This window comes from Dromiciops gliroides, chromosome 4 (assembly GCF_019393635.1).
Source record: "Dromiciops gliroides isolate mDroGli1 chromosome 4, mDroGli1.pri, whole genome shotgun sequence".
Lineage (NCBI taxonomy): Eukaryota > Metazoa > Chordata > Mammalia > Microbiotheria > Microbiotheriidae > Dromiciops > Dromiciops gliroides.
Window position 1 is genome coordinate 27,440,014 of NC_057864.1, and position 19,065 is coordinate 27,459,078.

General features: G+C 49.7%; 1 protein-coding gene across 1 annotated transcript in view; it reads left to right on the forward strand.

Annotated features, from left to right (window-relative positions):
- LOC122753994 (epidermal growth factor receptor substrate 15-like) overlaps positions 1–9,127 on the forward strand; it is a 35,281-nt gene extending 26,154 nt beyond the window's left edge. Inside the window, exons 10-13 of the mRNA XM_044001928.1 lie at positions 759–835; positions 2,684–2,849; positions 5,203–5,390; positions 7,191–9,127. Coding sequence (XP_043857863.1) covers positions 759–835; positions 2,684–2,849; positions 5,203–5,390; positions 7,191–7,337 — 578 coding nt within the window. The 3' untranslated portion in view covers positions 7,338–9,127. The remainder of the gene's footprint in view (positions 1–758; positions 836–2,683; positions 2,850–5,202; positions 5,391–7,190) is intronic.
- Positions 9,128–19,065: the final 9,938 nt, after the last annotated feature.

Here is a 19,065-nt window from a genome sequence, read left to right on the forward strand (position 1 = left end):
AAATGGTCACTAAAGGCCCTTTTCATTTGTGAACAAAAGAGAGAGTTGAATGGGACAGAGGTTTCTAGGCATGAAGTTCCGGTACTGGACTCTGCCTCAGAAGGCCCAGCTTCTATCACTTACTGTAGTTGTAACCTTGGACAAAGCAGTTAGCCTTCCTCTGCCTCAGTCTCCCTCTCTACAAAATGGGCATCAGAGTAAAGCCCTGGATCCGGAGGCCCCCTCTGAGGCTTTACTGCCTGTGTCACGTGAGGTGAGTCATTTGTCTGCCCCGGCCTCAGTTTCCTCCTCTGTAAAGTGAGGGGGTTGAGCTCAGTGACCTAGGTCCCTTCTAGCCCTGGGTCTCTAATCCTTTCCACAAGGCACTTGGTATCTATCGAGGACTCTCTAAGTCTGCACTGCTTCGCCCTGCTTTGTAGAAGCAGCTCGTTGGCTCAGAGACAGTCGCTGGGGCCAGCCCCAGAAGCTCCCCTGGAGCTCATTGTATCCGATCCCCTCTTCTCTAAGACCCCTTAGGGAAAGGGACTCGGCCAGGGTCACACCGCTAACCTAGACCAGGATGTCCTGCCTAAAGCGTGGTCCAGCCAAGGAGCATTTGGGGCCCGTTTATGCCAAGGGCGGCCGGTCTGCCTTGGGAGCCCTTGTGTGCGTCTGGTCCTCCTGAATTTCAGGAGCTGGCCTTCTTCCCCATCTGCCGGGAGCGCCACTTGTCCACCGGAAGGTTGATGTGCCCTTCCTGTCCCGTTTGCCTATTTCAGCTGTGGATCCCTTCACCTCCGTGTTTGGAAGTGACTCCTGTGAAGTTGGATTCGCCGACTTCAGCACCCTGACCCAGGTAATCTCCAGGGGTGAGTGGGAGGTACCTGGGTGAAAGGATGCCCACTCCTCTTTGTGGCCCCCTCCCCAGAATCCCGCCACAGCCCCATAACCCATCAGTCTGATCTTGGAGCAGAGGGAAGGATGACATCTGGCTTGTGAGCCTGGGGCACCGGGAGACTGGAGGTGCCCTCAGCAGGGAGGTGATGGCAGGGAGAGGACGTCTATTGGCCGTCCGGCCTGAGGTGTCTGAGAAGCAGCCGCAGTTTCAACATAGGAGGCCAGCGCAGAGGGTAGGGAAAAGTAGGCTGGCCAGAGGATCAGCATCCTGGAGACGGTCATTTAATCCATGGGAGCCAAGGAGAACACCCCTGAGGGCCCGGGGAAGGAGCTCCGGGCGTTCCTCAGCCATTCTAAGCCGTCCGCCCCCATCTCAGCGACAGTTCTTCTGGAACTGTCACCTTCTCCTCTGTCGTGAGATGGAGCAGGTGCTAGAGCTGGGCATGTATCGACTGGCTCGTTGTGTCCTGTCCATGAGCCCCTGAGCTGGCACTGCTGGCACTTGTGCTGCCGTCAGTCGTCCTAGGAAAGCATGAGCGTCTGCAGGGGCCATGTGCAGCTTGGGGTTCTTCCAGAGCCTTTCCCTCTTTGTGCTCAGGCATGTCTTTCTGTCCAGTGGGGAGACTGTGGGTGTGGTGGCAGTGTCTTTGATGTGTACAACAGCCCTGTTGGCTGGGTACGTTCTCAGCACCCCCTTTGACAAATGAAGAAACGTGAGTCTGAGGGGGAAGGGAAGTTGACTTGTCCAGGGTCCCCTCACTAATAAGTGTCTGTGGTGGGTTTTGAATTCAAGTCTTCTTGACATCCAGGATAGTGGTTCTACTCTTGTCCTGCTTTTGGGGTGGTGGGCTCCCTGGCATGAGTCATGAGGAGGCTCTGGAGAAATTCAGCACTGAATTCTCTTACTCCAGAAAGACCAGGAGGCCTTGCCCTCACACTTTGTCCCCAGGCTTGTGTCCTGAACTCTTGAAAGCCGCTCCCTGCTCTCAGTAGCCTCGGCCCCGAGGGCCTCGTGGGCTGAATGTCCGGGATGCTCTCTTTTTGCTGTCAGTCTGGAAAGGTCAGGTCGAGTGATGAGTGGGCCGCCCTCTCTGTATCATCGCTTGTCCTGGACAGACCAGCTCGTGGTCACCCAGGCTTTCGTCTCAGCCCAGGGCAGTTGGAGGAGGTGGTGAGGTATAGGAGACGCATGGGGCTGCTCTTCATCAGCTCTGTGACCTCAATCAAGTGCCCTGCACTCTCTGGGCTCCTGCCTCCTCGCTGTTCAAAGGAGCATTGAATTTGGGCCTCAAGGGTCCCTCCCAGCTCCAGATCCTGGGATTCTCTGGAGACAGGGTCGTTTGTCCTAAAGCACAGTAGCTTGAAGTAAGCCGTGTCAGAGGCCCTGAGGCTTCCCCTCCCTCACTTCTTGTCATTTCTCCCCCTTGCCGCATTGTCATTTGTCTGCCTGTCTGATGACATTGAATGGCCCATCTCCACTCCAATGGTTCCTTTCCAATTGGCTGGACTTTGACCTACAGGAAAGCACCTGGTCGAGTCTCAGAAGAATCATTGGGATGTCTGCTCAGTACGGGGGGTGTCACCAGACCAGGGGGGGCATCGTGGCCAAGGGGACAGGCCTGGCCCTTACCTTGGACAAGCTGTGTCTACCCCCTGTCTGCAATGGGAGCAGTAAGGCTTGTGACGCCTGCCACGCAACATTGTTAGGAGCCTGGGGGGGTCATCAGACATGATCTAGAAATGCTTAACAATTTGCTTTATTGAAACATGACCTAAAGTAATCTTGGTAAACTTTTTTTCCACAAAGGACAACAACGAGGACCCGTTGGTCCCAGCCACATCTGGCTTTGGCGATAACGTGGCTGTGACTCAGAATGTGTTTGAGGAGCCCCTTGCAGGCAGAGATGAAGATGTGCCCCCCGCTCTGCCTCCCAAAACCGGGACACCGACGCGGCCCTGCCCTCCCCCCCCAGGTAGGAGCGGTTTTGTGCTGGCGTGTCCTCCTTCCCCAGGGCTCCGGGGATAGGAAAACCCTGAGAAAATGGGTGGGGAAAGATGTAGCCAGAGCCTGGGGCTTCTGCCCTGGTTCTGGTCCTGGGAGACAGGCTGCCTTAGGATGCCCAAAGACCGTCTCTTTCTGCCCCCCCCCCCATTGGTCAGCTCTGAGAGAGGGTGAATAAGTATTTAAACAAGGAGAACTGCTTAGAAACTTCATACTGGGGAGAACACGCTTGTCATGATTCACTTTTCCTCTTCAAAGATGGCTACGAAAGAACAGGCCCCACCCCCCATGAATCCCTCCTGAAGAAGCCGCCAGCCCCGTCCGCCGGCCTTGTGCACGATTAAAGTTTGTGACAAAACAACTTGTAAAAATGGAATGGAATATGTCTTCTCTGTAAAATAGTAGTGCTTTCAAGAAAGGCAGGGTGCTCGTCATGGGGGAGATGGCATGGCAGACAGCGATATACATTCATGATCTAGGCAGAGGAGATGGGAAATAAGCTCAAAGCAAAAGGTGCTGACGTCCACAGTGACCTTCGGCAGGTACAGCTGAACGGAAGCCAGTGGCACGAATAAGGCCCGAAGGCATGAGGGATACATAGGACGAAGGCCTAATGATGGAGGGCGGAGGATCATGTATGAGGAGAAGAGAGCAGGCTAGCGTAATTGGAATGAACAGTTCCTGGAGGGGGTGGGAGGTGGTCATATGGAAGGAAATCAAAAAGTGACATAACTCTATATTTAAAAGGAACATCAGGTTGTATGTAACAGATTGGCAGTTCCTTGTCCAATCATCTTTTTCCTATTCTACTGTTATGGAAATGCTTGTTTTAGTTCTTAAGTTCAGAATAAAAGAAATTGAAAAATTAAAAGAGAAGAATGGGGGGAAAGGGCAAGATGGAGCTCTTCTTGAAGATGAAAGACTCCTTACTTCCACGGAATAGAGAATGATTTTGGAGCTTGCCCTGGAGTGGGTGTGAGGAAGGTGCCCGGGGAGTACTTGAGTGAACATCTGGGCCCAGGAGCAGCTGCTGCTGCTGTTCTGACAGTCTGAGGATCCCATTGGTTTTTCACCCTTGTATCTTCAGTGACTCACTAGCAGCTCATAGGCACAGTGGCCTTCCATTCCAGAATGAGCAGGCCCTCCATTGTCAGCTGGCCATGCTTCTCCACCCCTGCCATGCCATGGCATGCCAGGCAGGAGGAAGATGCAGGCAGGATGCATGCCATCTGAAACTTCAGTGGCCAGCTTCCAGGCCCCACAATTCCAGCCTTGGAGACAGAGGGACTTCCTCCTGTGGGAAGGCCAATAGCAAATCAAGGGAAGGACAGTCACCCCCAATGATTTCCTGCAGGCGTGCTTTAGTCTCGCCCCTCCATGAATCATACATACCATGGTATGACAGGGCCCGGGGATACCCAGGAGCAAAATGGTCTTACAGGCTATAAAAAAGGGGGAATTCATTAGGTCTTTCTCGGAGTTTATACCCAGGCTGAAGCATCAGAAAACCGGGGAGAGCATCTTGGGACGGTCCGCACCACAAATGTGTTCCTGCTGCGCCATCAGCATCATCAGCATCGAGGATGCCGTGGCCATCTCTGCTTTGGGGCCCCTCCTTTCCCCGCTGACGCCGTCCCTTCCCCAAATTTAAAAACAAATGTGATTTAGATTTAGATCCAAAGTTAGGGGTGTTATTTTAAAGTGAACTGAGTAACTGGGGAGATGATGTGTCAAAGACCGTTTGTTGGCCCTTGGAAGGCTGACCATTGAGCTTGGAGACATTTCCTCACTTGAGGAAGAGAAATTAGAGTTAGTTGGGGTAGGGGACTGTTGATTGTTATCATACAGACATACAGAAAGATGCGCAATGCATGTGATGAGAGGAATTAGGAAGCAAAGAGAATTAGGGCCATGCCAGGGTTTCTCAGTCTTTCTGCCCCAGCGACTGGGCCTGCAACTTGCTGCTAAGCCCCTCCTGTGGGCACAGGGATGTGGGGGGTGTAAGTCCCTGTTCACAGCCCAGGTGGATGTGAATGAAGAGGAGGCTGCTCGAGCACTGGGACCCTGGCTTGGGAGCTTTCCAGGCTATAGCAGCCTCTGTGGGGCTCCCCTTCTTCCTGCCTTGTCTTCTTCCTTCCTCACCTCGTGCTGGGGAGAAGGGCAGCCTCGAGGTTTCCAGGATGGCCAGAGCTTGTTCTCTAAGCTTAAAGGAGCGGTGGAGGTGCTGCCCTGTCAGCAGGCTGGGGCAGGCCGCTCGTGGTGGCGCGTGTTGGCATTTGCTGTGTTTTCTGTTGGTTGAGTTAACTTTCATGATTTTGATCCAGGGAAAAGACCTCCCAGCCAATTGGACTCATCCGATTCCTTAAAACTGAATGACCCATTTCAGCCTATGGCAGGCAGTGATAGTCCCACAGAGAAAGCTCTCGATCTGTACCGTGGCCCGCACTCCACTGCTCCCGCCGCCACTGCCCATAACGAGGCTGCCCCCAGCTGTGGTGCTAACGTCAGTGCTGTAAGTACTGGGGGAAGAACTGGACATTTTCTGTTGTCTTACAAGGCTCTATGAAACGTCTCCCATGAACAGACGTGTCTCCAACACATAAACTACATTTAGCCAAATTCCCTTCTCATCCGCTGAGGACCCCTGTGCTCAGCTTCCAAGGAAGGGCCCTGAAGTCACCCTGGACCCTGGGGCTGGGTCCTGAGGCCCTGCTGTTAACCCTTGCCTGCCCCAAACTCTGGGGAGATGCTAGCGCCCTTCCCAAGTGGGCTGGCAGGAGCTTAGGAGCAGGTGGTCTGGCAAGCACTGGCTGCTCACTCCCCGTGTTCTTGGCAGAGTGTGAGGGACTGATGTTTTGCACAGTGGCTGCCTGACCACCCAAGGGGATGCCCATGGCTTTGTTTAGCTGTGGCGCTCTGTGTGTGCGTGAATATGCCCAGAACGTCCCCTGTCCAGAGGATAACATGGGGAGATTGCATTTTTCTGTAAATGCCCCTCTCAGTAGGAGCATTGATGTAAATGCAGTGATTTATTAAGGGAGAAGTTCTAACCACAAACCGTCCCGGCAGAGGGAGCTTCTCTGTGCTTGCTGCCTGGGGCCTCGGTTAATGGGCTGGTCACAGGAAGCCTGTTGACTTGTTTCTTTGGCTTGCTTGGCTTTTAGTAAGCACCCCCTGTGTGTGGAGCCCTGAGCTTGGCCCCAGCCTAGATCCAAAGTCAAGGTTCCATTTGAGGGGGAGGGATTGGAAAGGGGCCTGGGTCACTTGTTCCCCCTTGCCCCAGTATGAGCTGTCCCTCTGCTTCCCAACCCCTGCTGCCATCCCAGGGCCCTCACCACCCCCCAGGCCTGCCCTCCTGGAAGTGAGGAAATGATGGAGTAGGAGTTGGAACAGCCAGGAACTAAGATGCTTTGCTGTATTGGCAGAGTGGAGTCCTTATCTGTGCAAAGATAACCCTATCTGGTGTTCCTGGCACAAAGTAGGCACTTGACAAATGTAGATTGGTTGGTTGGTTGGTTGGTTGGCAGCGCTGAGCCTCTGGCTCAGGGGCATTCTTCTGCACTCCTAGGGGTTTCTCTTGTAGTTGAAGGGACTGGCTGAGCTGCCCAGTCCTCGTCTTGAGCAGGGGCACAAATTCTGTGTCTGAGAACTTTGACCATTTTCCCCTCTTATTGTGGCCTTGGTGCTTGGGGTGCATGTTCGTGGCAGGTTCTTTGGGCCCAGCCAACCCGTTACCCAGGGTGCTGCCAAGAACCAAGGGATGCAGCAGGTGGGGGTGGGGCACTGAGCTTGAGAGGTCTGCTGCTTTCTGCCTGGGTGACCTTGAGACAGGGCCCGTCCCCTCCCTGGGCCTCAGTCATCTTTTTCTGTGAAATGGGCATTTTGGTTGGGATCACCTCCAGAATCTCTGAACTCCAAAGTAGTGATCTCCTGGTTGGTGTTGGTTTGAAGGTGTGCCCTGCAAAGCCTCCTTCCTCGAGAATCTCATCTTGAGTAACCGTTGTGTTTAATGTCCTCAAGGGGGCTGATGAGGACCTGAATTACACTGGCTCTCCTCCACATGCCCCGTCTCCTTTTTGCTGCTCCTTTGCAGAAAAGGCAGCCTTGGTCTCCGCAGCATCTCTGGGCCACCATCCTTTAGTCTCTAATGAGAACAGAATCCCGACTTGGGGTTTGGGGAGTGACTTGTAGTAGGGAGATTCCTGCATGATTCCTGGTAAAGATACCTTGAACTCAAGAGTTGGTGTGGGGGTCCTTGCCAGGCCTAAGCCTCTGGGGGGGCCTGACTCACGCTCTGTCTTTCCATCGGCAGTACCCAACTGAAGAAGATATGATTGAATGGGCCAAGAGGGAGAGTGAGAGGGAGGAGAAAGAGAGACTTGCCAGGCTCAACCAGCAGGAGCAAGAAGACTTGGAACTGGCTATTGCGCTGAGTAAATCGGAGATATCAGAAGCGTGAAGGGCGAGGATGACGCTCCCAACAGCATCCCTCTTCCTGAACACTAAAGCTTAGGGGAAATGATTATTGGAAGCTGCCTGTGAGCATGAGAATGACTATCAGAGGTCTTAGATGCCTGTAGGCAGGGCCCAGCTCTTCTTGTCACATGTCAGCCGTAACCCAAATCTGGCAGCCCTGGCCTGGGAGATGAGCCACCCTTTTGGCCTCCAGCCTTTATCCTCAGCAAAGCCAGGCGCTCCTTGGCCCCGTGGTCTGAAGGAGGTGGGCTGGGGTGCCTCCTGTTCTTTGAGGACCAGCCTGGTCCTGCTGCACATTGTGGGATACGCAAGGTGAACTTGCATGTTTCCATTTCCTCCTTCTAAAAGTAATGGCCAAATTTGATTTTCTTCTGGACCAGGGGAAAGTCTTGCTTAGCTGGGCTCCTACCCTGGACGAGGGGTGGCTGGTAGCCAAGGGGCATGGCTTCAGATTGGCTCTGATCCAAAATGCTTATGTGGGAAATAGGTCAAAATCCCTGCTGAAAATCAGCAGCGACCTCCCTCTCCACGTTTGTGACAACAAACCACAGGTGGTGGAGCGAGTCCATTGTTAGCCCTTCCTGCCGAGAGCAGAATCTTGAATTAACATGGTGAGAATTCTCCCCTTCCTGGGACACACACTATTGGCTCTGGTTCATCACAGGTTTTCAAAATCTCACATACCTTTGACCAGAAGGAGCCTGAGCAAGCTGGGGCTATTAAGAGCCTTTATTCTCTACGTACAAATGTTTTCTTTAATGAAGGTTCCACTTGACATGGAGTACAAGTGGGCAAAGGCAATCTATCTCATTAAAACCTTGTTGAGGCTTGGAGGGCGTTCGGTTAGCTCTTCTTTCCTCTGATCATTTCCCTGAGAAAAGCTGGTGATGCCATCAAGGCTTGTCTGCAACTCAGCTGGCCACAAGGACCCAGCTCTTACTGATGGGGAGCCCCTCTCCTATGTGAAGCATCTCCCCTGGCCCATCCCAGGTGACATCGATTCTCCCCTAGAGCACTCTGTAGACTCCAACAGAAAGATAGAATAACTTTTGGCTTTTTTTTTTTAACAACTTATTAACTGTTCATGTCACATATTGAAGGCCAAGATACAAAAATGGCAACTCAGACCCAAGTTAAAGTTCCCGATGGCCCCCAGCTCGAAGTCACATTGACATGTGTTCATGAAAGTGACTCACTGCCCACCTGTGTGCTTCATCCACTTGTTAAAAGACCTGCTTAGCTTAATTTTTGAGCTGCCTCACTCCCCTGTGATTCCCCTAGCCCCAACACAATTGGATTCTAGTGAGGGCAGACTTGTTAAATCACTTGCCGCCCTACCTGCTTTGTAAATAGCATTGTTTCCAGATCACATCTTACAGCTGAAATGAGAACCACTGGCCCCTAAAGTTCTGAGCTCCCCACAGAGGCAGCCCCTGATGGACACTGCCCCTGGGGTTGTTAAGGTCAGTGGTGATCAGCCCCCTTCCACCTCACCCTCCACCCGCCCCCCCCCCTTTGTTATTTCAGGAAAACAGGTAAGTTGACTTGAACAACCTTCTTTTGCACTGGGAAAATGAGCAGTGTTAACAGCTGCTCAACCAATAGGAACCTTTGGCAAGTATTAAATCCCTCTCGTGTGTCTATACCAACTTTGATGTCATCAGTGTACACTAATCTGACAGATGTTTAACTGGACTACATCAGTTCTGATCTTTTGTTTTAAAATGTACACTCAGTGGACCAATATGCTATTAAAAGTGTATATATTCTCTATGTGCGTGTGTGCGTGTGTCCCTGCTCTCATGTCTGGTATTAAAGTCTGGGAGTCTCCCGGTGTTCAGTTTCAGCTTCTTGATTCTTACTATAGTGCCCACCATACTTGAAGGCAAGATCGGCCCCTGCTGGGCAAGGGGCAGTGGCATTTCAGGTGGGCGGAGGCTCTGTATAGGACTTCCTCTTCTGTCTCCAAACTTCTCAAGTATAGCTTGTAATGATGAAGAAATAAACTTTAAATAGATAACGAAGCGCATTGTCTGTCCTGCTTGAAACAGCGTGTCCTTCCCTGCATGTTCTTGCTTCGAGTCGGTAGAAAGAACTGAGACGAGAGACCTTGACTGGAATCCAGGCTTGTCAGACTCGGGGCAGGTTCTACACTGGCACTGCTGAGGATGGAGAGCAACGTAGTGATAGATAATAAGGACAGTGGCCCTCCAAGACACGATTGTTTGAATTGTATGGCAGCTAGGCCCTTTGAGGTACAAGTTCTGCTTAGCTGTTGGAAGACGCTCCAGTGGCACTCTGCCTCCTCTCTGTGTCTTCAGCACACTTTGAGTCAATACACATTTATTAGGCACCTACTATATGCTGGGCACCATAATAAGTCTGGGAATACAAAGAAAGGTAAAAGTGTCTGCTCACAAGGAACTCACAATCCATTGGGAGAGAAAACATACCAGCCACTACTGGACAAACAAAATTTCTACAGGATAAACTGGGAATAATCAACAGAGGGAAGGCTAATAGAACTAAGCGGGGTTAGGGAAGGCTTCCTAGGAATTTTTTCTGAGACTCGGGAAAGCCAGGCGTGGAAATGAGGGAGAACATTGCGGGCATGGGGGACGACCAGGGCAAATGCCCAGAGGTGGAATGGTGTCTCTTCTTTGAGGAATGGCAAGAAAGCCAGCATGTCTGGAGACAGGGCAGGCAGACCCACCCACCCACAGGTCAGTGCAGTCATCCCAAGTGATGAGGCTGTGCCCCAGAGTGGTGGCAGCATCAGAGGAGAGAGGGGATGTATCCAAGAGATGTTACTAAGGTAAGATGGACAGGCCTTGGCAGCAGATAATGTCTGGGTGAGAAGCAGAGCAGGGCACAGGTTTTGTCTCTGGCCGACCTCAGCACTAATGGGGAACTTAGAGGGGAAGGTTTGTGAGGGGAAAATCGGCTCTGGGGCACACCCAGGTTGAGATGGATGTGAGAGACTGGACATCAGCAGAGAGTCCTCACCTCTGTCCCTTAAAAATCATAATTGTCACAGTTTAACTTATTTCTGGTCCCACAGTGAAGCAGGAGGAGGAGAGTGGTTTGCATTCCCTTGGGGAAATTGCAAGGTTGCTTTAATGATACCATATTCTCCCAGAAAGAGCCGTCTTTTTTTAATACCAATATTATGCTGGTGGCCTTGTGACTGTGGGTTTTAAAACAGTCTTGGAGGAGTTAAAAGTGACTACCAGGGGCAACTAGGTGGTACAGTGGATAAAGCACTGGTCCTGGAGTCAGGAGGACCTGAGTTCAAATCTGACCTCAGACACTTGACACTTACTAGCTGTGGGACCCTGGGCAAGTCACTTAACCCTCATTACCCTGCACCCCCCCCCAAAAAAGTGACTATCACAGAAGGCAATGGAAAGGTTGGTGGGTCAGTCAACGAGCATTTGTTAGTTACCTACTATGTGCCATCTCTTAAGTAAGCTCCTGAAAGGTGGGAGTTTCTGCTCTCTGAGAAAACTTAAGTCTACAAGTGTATGTAAACAAGATGCAGAGAGAAAGGCCATGTTTGAGAAGGAGCAGGGAGGCCGGTGTCCCTGAATCAGAGTGTGGGGCCAGATCATAGAGGGCTTTATAAGCCAAATGGAAGATTTTATATGTGATTCTGGGAGCTATAGGGAGCTACTAGAGTTACCTGAGTAGGGGACGACTGGTCAGACACACTGGAGGAAATTCACGTTGGCAACTGAGTACAGGACCAACTGGAATGGAGAGAGACAAGGCAGGCAGACCCCCAGCAGCTAGTGCAATAGTCTAGCGTGAGGAGATGAGGGTCTGGGCTAGGGAGGGAGAAGTATCAGAGAAGAGAAGGGGCCAGATAGGAGAATGGTTACAAAGGTACAACAGGATTTAACAAGACATTGGAAAAGGTTGGCGTTGGGAGAGATAGAAGTCAAAAGTGACACCTGGGTCATGAGCCTCAGGGCCTGGGAGGATGGTAATGCCCTCGACGGTAATTGAGAATTTTGGGGGGAAAGATAATGAGTTCAGTTTTGGATTTGTTGAGCCCAAGATGTCCATTATGAGATGTCTCACCTAGAGATATCCAAGAGGTATTGGTATATATGAGACTGGAAGTCAGGAGAGAGATTAGAGCTGGACAAATGAATTGGAGAATCCTCTTTGTAGACTTGATAGGCCACTGGAGCTGATGAGATCACCACGTGGAGGAGTCCAGAGAGAGAAGAGAAGAGTGATAGTCATTTAGGGAGGCCTTGCTTCAATAAGGGCCCTGTTGACATTGTGGATCATAAATTTGTGGTGGACTCAGTTGGCATGGTTGTGTGATTTTTTTCTGCATCTTCATTCAGCAGTGGATGGTGGGAATAACTCAGGGCTGAGGCTTGGCAAGGCAAGATCTTTGAGAAGGGCACTTAAGAGAAGAGGGTGGTGTTGAATTGAACTGGTTCACCACCAAGTGGTCAGGATGGGAAAGAAAGAGTGTAGCTAGTGCAGGGTTGATGGCTTGGGAGAGAACTGAGAGATGGAGTGATTAGAGGTCATGGTAAGGATGAAGAACAGGCGTTAGAGATGCAAGGAAGAGGGAGAAGTGCAATGACAGGTGGTAAACAAAAGGAAATGCAGAGTTTATAAACATGGAAATGGTGCCTTTTGTGGGTGATGGCAGGATCAAAGGGGTGTGTGTGTGTGTGTGTGTGTGTGTGTGTGTGTGTGTGTGTGTGTGTGTGGCGGAGGTGGGTTGGAATAGGTCAAGGGAAATGAGTAAATTGAGGAATGGGGAGGTTAGGATTTTGGAGGAATACAGTATGTATGTTAAAGTCCCCTAGGATGAGGACAGAAGTAGGAGAGGAGAGAGAGACCATGAGCCTGGCTCTGAACTCTTTGAGGAAAGAGGGAGAGTGACCTGGAAGTGTCTAGACAACAGTACCAGAATCTCGATTGGGTGGGTGGTAGATAGGGATTGAATGAACCTCCAAAGGAAGAGGTTTGCTGAGTGACGCTGGTAGGTGGTGACCTTGGAAGCAGCAATGGGGAACAAAGAGTATTATTACAACTCCCTCACCACCATGGGAGAATGAATTAATGAAAGTGTAACCAGTGCCAGAAAGGGTCACCGGGAGGGAGGGAGGTCTCAGGGGAAGCTAGAAGATGGATGAAGTGAGAAAGGAAAAGATTCAAGATGAAAACAAGTTTGTCGCCTATGGAGCAGGCAACCCAGAGGGCACAGTAGGGTGGGACGTTTGTGAAGGAGGGAAGAGTTTGAAGGGGGTGCCCAATGAAGGACCACAGATGGGGTTTGAACAATGGCAGTTGGGGATTCTGAATCCCTGGGATGGGGAGGGAACGACTAGGTGGGAGCATGTCAAACACCGAAGAATGAGTTCGGGTAGTTTATCATTGTCATTTATCATTCAGAGTCAGTCTTGCAGTAGAGCAGTCCGGGGTGTCATTCAGCAGTGTGTAGCTGGAAAGTAAGAGAAGGGGTTGCCCAGGCAGAAGCTGCTGCTATGGAGCTGCAGGTGATTGTACCTGGATCTCAAGATCACATGGCTACCCCAGGCAAAGTGACAGGTGCATGATGGGTATAAATAGGCAACATTAACAAATAAGGGACTTTGAAAAGAAAAACTGGGGGGGGGGGGGCGGCTAGGTGGTGCAGTGGATAAAGCACTGGCCCTGGATTCCTGAGTACCTGAGTTCAAATCCAGTCTCAGACACTTGACACTTACTAGCTGTGTGACCCTGGGCAAGTCACTTAACCCCCATTGCCCCGCAAAAAAAACCAAACAAACAGAGAAAAGAAAAGAAAAACTGGGAAAAGGGATGTTATCAGAAAAAATTAATCTTAAGATTTTTAAAATGATGGGCCAGTCATGTGGTGAGAACAAGGAAAAATTAACTATTGGACAGCCCCCATGTTCCTTGATGGCTTGATATCTATCAGTTTGCAGTAGCTCTCCAGGGTGGTGTGCCAGGGACCTGTGTTCCTTAACATTTCCATCCGTGTTTGGGGTAGAGAGATCGATGGCCTTCCTGTCCTCATCCAGGAGGACACTGGGTGTAGGAATAAATAGCTTAACACAAGTCTACCCTCAGAAAGATCTAGATGGGCCGGGACATTGGACCAAATCCAAGGAGCTGAAATTTAATGGGAATGAATGTCAAGTCATGCTTCGATTCAAACAATTAACTCCACAAATATAAGATAGGGGAGATGGGGCTAGACGGCTCACTCGAAAGAGACTGTCAACTCAACATGGAGGATTACAGGCCTGGGCACAAAACCTCAACACCCACGTCAGGAGGCCACGTTAGGAGACATGAGACCCAGGACAGAGGGAGCTATTGGTCATCCTATTAGTCTCTGCTCGAGGCACTTGGAATTCGGTGGCCCTGTCTAACATCGGGCAGATGACCCTCGTAGCTGAGGGATCGGGAAAGGCCTCCGGCTGAAGGTTAGGAAAACCAAGAAGTGGAGATTAGGGAGACAGAGCAAGCTTAGAGCCAATGCAAAGGGCCCAGAGACAAAAGCTGGGTTGTCCTGCCTTGGGAATCCAGCATAGCTGGATTGGAGGGTGCACGGAGGGGAATAAGGAAGATGGAGAGGAAGGAAGGGACCAGGTGAGAAGGGCTTCCAATGCCCCGGGAGAGGAAAGGAGAGGCTCCCACTAAAGTTTACTGAGTGGAAGGTGGAGGGTGGCAGGAAGTGACATGGTCAGACCCAAGCAAGGCCTGGATTCTAATCAGGGAAGGTATGTAGCAATACTGGAATAAGTTGTATTGGCTCATTAGTTGGCCTTCCCGGGATCCTCAGCCTGCAGCAAAACTAGAAATTCCAGATATGAATGCAAGTTTCTAGACAAAACATACCATGTCCTCTAACTCTTGGAAATCTGCCAGGGTTTTGTGTGACCAAGAGGGAAGAGGAGATTAGAGTCTCGTATTTATTGTACAACCCACCTCAGGTATCAGAAGGGCTGTCACAAAGAACAGAGAATGTTAGGGCTGGAAAGAGGCCTTCCAACAGAGACTATTAGAGCTGGGAGGGCCCTGAGAACAGGGGATGTCAGAGCTGGGAGGGCCCTGAGAACAGGGGATGTCAGAGCTGGGAGGGCCCTGAGAACTGGGGATATCAGAGCTGGGAGGGCCCTGAGAACAGGGGATGTCAGAGCTGGGAGGGCCCTGAGAACAGGGGATGTCAGGGCTGGGAGGGCCCTGAGAACAGGGGATGTCAGAGCTGGGAGGGGCTTTAGGACAGAAAAGAATGTCAACTGGAAAAAATTAGATCAAGGCTCAAAAAATTGACTTTGGACCTCTTGGTGCTAGAGAATGTCATGTCTTCTGGAGCTTCCTTCTCTCATTAGGGCAAAGTAACTAGCACTTACTGAACACTTACTGTGGGCTAAGCCCTGCGTTCTGTGCTGGGGATACTATAAATAAAAGAGAGACTGTCTCTGACCTCAAGGAGTTTATATTCTAAAGGCGGGAGGGGGGGGGAGGGGGGAGACAGAAAAAGAAGTTGGAAAGTAAGGAGCGGAGCTACTTACTGAGGATGTGATAAAGTCCTGAGCGTCTGAAACAAAGCCAGGTGGAGAATAAAGTGTACTCCCCAAGGCCAGCCAGGGCCCCAGGGAGGCCCTGGGGAAGGAACTTGCCAATGGGAAGAAGAGGATTCTGGAGCAGAGGAACATCCCAGGGTCAGAAGGCAGCTGAGCCATGGTGGCCAAGTCTGGAGTCAGAAGCAAAACCCAGGGGGGATGCAGCGTGTCTGGCTTGGGTTTTCCTAAAATGGCGGCTCCAGGAGGAACTCACTAATGGAAGAAGGGGACCAGCATGGCAGAGGATGTTCCAGGGTGGGAAGGCCCCAGGGAATTCCTAGCTAACAAACTTTCCTTCACCATGGACCTTTCTCTCTCATGTTCCTTATGCCTCCTGTCAGTCAGTCCTAGATTCTCCACCCCACCCTCCAGGGCTCTGGAACCCAAGTTAGTAAATTCAGCCCTAATCTCTCTCCTGAGCTACAGCACCACATCACTAACTGCTTTTGGGACATCTCAAACTCAACACGTCCAAAACAGAACTCATTATCTTCCGCCCCCTCCCCCAAACCCTCCTACCTTCCCAACTGGACTCCTGCTGTCTAGGCAACACCATCCTCCTCCCAGTCACCCGGGCTTGAAACCTAGATGGCATCTTTCTCCCCACCATCTCGCACCCTCCATAGCCAATCTAGCGCGAGGTCTTTGTTTCTGCCTTTCCATCTCCTCCTCGGCCCTCACACAGACGCCATCCTCCTTTGGGTCCTCGTTGTGTTATATGATTGTGGTGGAACACTATTGTGTTGTAAGAAATGATGAATGTTGTAAGATAATAGGAATAATGAATGTTGTAAGAAATGATGAATGTTGTAAGAATAATATGAATAATGAATGTTGTAAGAAATGATGAATGTACACCTGGACTTTCCAACAGCCTTCCGATTGGTTTTGTGGCTTCAAGTCACCCTCCATCCTAATCCTTCCTTCACTCAGCTGCCAAGATGTTTTTCCTAAAGGGTTCTCACCACATCTTCCCCCTCACCTCACCCTTAACCATAAATGTCCAGCTTCTACCATAAGGAGCTTTGAAATGTTCTCTAAAAGGCTCTCGCCTCCCTTCATCCTGATATGGGGAGAAAGCATGTCGGTCCTTAGGATTCCTCTGTAAAGAATTACACTCTCGCACAAGTCCTATTTAGGAATAAAAGAACAGGTTTATTGGGGTACAAGAGAAACTGGCCAGGAGGAAGGTTTTGGAGAAACAAAATGCTTTCCTCCCCGACTAGCTTGGGGAGTGCTCTTTTATAGGGTCTAGATGGCGTGGGTAAGAATGTCTCTTATTGGGACGCTTCTCCCTGTGCTTCATTCCTCCTAAATTATCCCAGTCCCTCAGTTCCCCAGTGTGTCCCCAGGTCATCACTTCGGCTCTGGCTTCATTTTCCTTCCAGTCTTGACCCTAGGGTTAGCCAGATCAACTTCAAACTGGTCTCAGCTCTTGAGTCCCTCGCCCTTAATGCTCAGCCCTTACTGACCCTCAGCCCTGGATTGTGCTTCCCATTTGGTGCCTCCCCATTTACTCTATCTCTTGTGCTGGTGAATGGAGCTAAAAGATGTCTTGCAAGCATGCTGGTGGTTCTCATCCCATGTGGTTATGAGGATTGATTATAATAATAACAGCTCAAATTTACATAGCACTTTAAGGTTCACAAGGCACTTTACAAATTTTTTCTCATTTGATCCTCACAACAACATAGGGAGCCAGGGGCTGTTTTTTACTTTCATTTTACAGATGAGGAAACTGAGGCTCAGAGAGTTTAACTGACTTGCCCAGGATCGCAACTAGTATTTGGGGTCAGATTTAAACTCAGGTCTTCCTGACTCCCAGTTCAGCTCTCTATCTCTTTGTGACACCTCTTTGACACCTTGTGACCTCAGGTCTGAGCATACAAAGGCCAGTCCTCGCCATTCCAGTGTTCAGTGCCATCAACTACTCTTGGGTCTATCCACAGTCTGACCCAGTTAGAACTCAGAGCTCAGCACAGGGCCTGGTATAGAATAAGTGTTTACTAAGTGCTTGTCGCCTGACTACTCAAATGGACAGTGGAATGGATGTTAACCATAGAGTTCAAGCGCAGGCTCACCCACATTACTACATGCAGGACTTTGAGTCTCTTCACCGCCTATTTCACATTGTAAAGTGGGGAGGAGGGCACCAGGATTGTCTTCCTCTCAAGGGTGGGGTAAGGTGCCCCCCCACCCCCCCTCCCCGCCCTCCCTCCCTGGGAGAATGGTTATCAAACCCTTTGGAAGCTGCTGCTTTTAATATGGTTCTAAGGTAATCTCACTTCTGGCAGGGCCCTCTAGGCTCCAAAGGTAGAAGGACCAGCCCAGCTAAGCACAAAAGGGTCCAGCATAAAAACCAGAGCAGCTGAGAATCCTTTGAAGAAACTGGGCATGTCTGGTCTGGAGAAGACCAAACCAGGGAAACTTGTTAGCTGTCTTCAAGTATACATTAAGATAAATGCTTGCAGGGGGCAGCTCGGTGGCGCAGTGAATAAAGCACCGGCCCTGGATTCAGGAGTACCTGGGTTCAAATCCAGCCTCAGACAGTTGACACTTACTAGCTGTGTGACCCTGGGCAAGTCACTTAACCCCCATTGCCCCACCAAAAATTAAAAAAAAAAAGATAAATGCTTGTATACATCACTTGCTTTAAATGTGGAGGACATAGATGGAGAGATGGAGAGATGGAGAGAGAGAGAGAGAGAGAGAGATAGGTAGAGCTATCCCCAGATGGAACTGGCTATGCTTGAAGGTGGTGAGCTTCCCTGCTTGGGGGTCTTTAAACACAGGTTGGACAAGTACTTGTCAGGGATGTGGAAGATGTGATTCTTGGTTCATTCCTTCATTCAAAAAGCACTTATTAAGGGCCTTCTGTTTGCCACGTTGGACTAAATAGCCTTAGAGATCTTCAAAAAGAAAAATAAAGAAAATGAAAAAATTTTGCTTCGATTTACATTCAGACTCTATCAGTTCTTTCTCTGGAGGTGGATAGCATTTTTCATCATAAGTCCTTCAGAATTGTCGGACCATTGCATGGATCAGAATACCTAAGTCATTCACATTTGATCATCCTTACAACACTGCTATTACTGTGTATAATTGTCTCCTGGTTCTGCTCACTTCGCTTTGCATCAGTTCATGTAAGTCTTCCCAGAGTTTTCTGAAACCATCCCACTCATCATTTCTTTTTTTGGGGGGGGGGCAGGGCAATGAGGGTTAAGTGACTTGCCCAGGGTCACACAACTACTGTGAAGTGTCTGAGGCCAGATTTGAACTCAGGTCCTCCTGAATCCAGAGCCAGTGCTTTATCCACTGTGCCACCTAGCTGCCCCCATTCATCATTTCTTACAACACAATAGTGTTCCACCACAATCATATAACACAACTTGTTCAGCCATTCTCCAATTGATGGGGATCACCTCAATTTCCAATTCTTTGCCACCACAAAAAGAGTAGCCATAATTTTTTTTTAACATATAGGTCCCTTTCCCTTTTTATTTTTTAAACAATCTCTTTGGGATACAGACCTAGTAGTGGTGTTGCTAGGTCAAAAGGTTTGAACAGTTTTATAGCCCTTTGGACATATAATTCCAAATTGCTCTCCAGAATGGTTGGATCAGTCCACAACTCCACCAACAGTAGATTAGTATCTCAATCTTTCCACATCCCCTCTAACATTTGTCATTTTCTTTTTCTGTCATATTAGCCAATCTGATAGGTGTGAGGTGGTACCTCAGAGTTGTTTTAATTTGTATTTCTCTAATCAATAGTGATTGAAGCATTTTTTTAATATGACTATAGAGAACTTTGATTTCTTCTTCTGAAAACTGCCTGTTTATATCCCTTGACCATTTATCAACTAGGAAATTACTCTTAAGAATTTCTTAAAGAGAAATCATAGCTGTGTGTCAAGAGACTTGCTGGGACCCTAAAATCAAAGTCCAATGAAAAAAAAACACATTTAAAGCAAGTGATGTATACAAGTATCTCTCTTAATGTATACTTCCAGAACATTAAAATAAACTGTAACAAACTCGTAAAGTAGCCATACTAAATCCTATACAATATTAATGCAGCACATCACCCTAGGCCCATCATAGA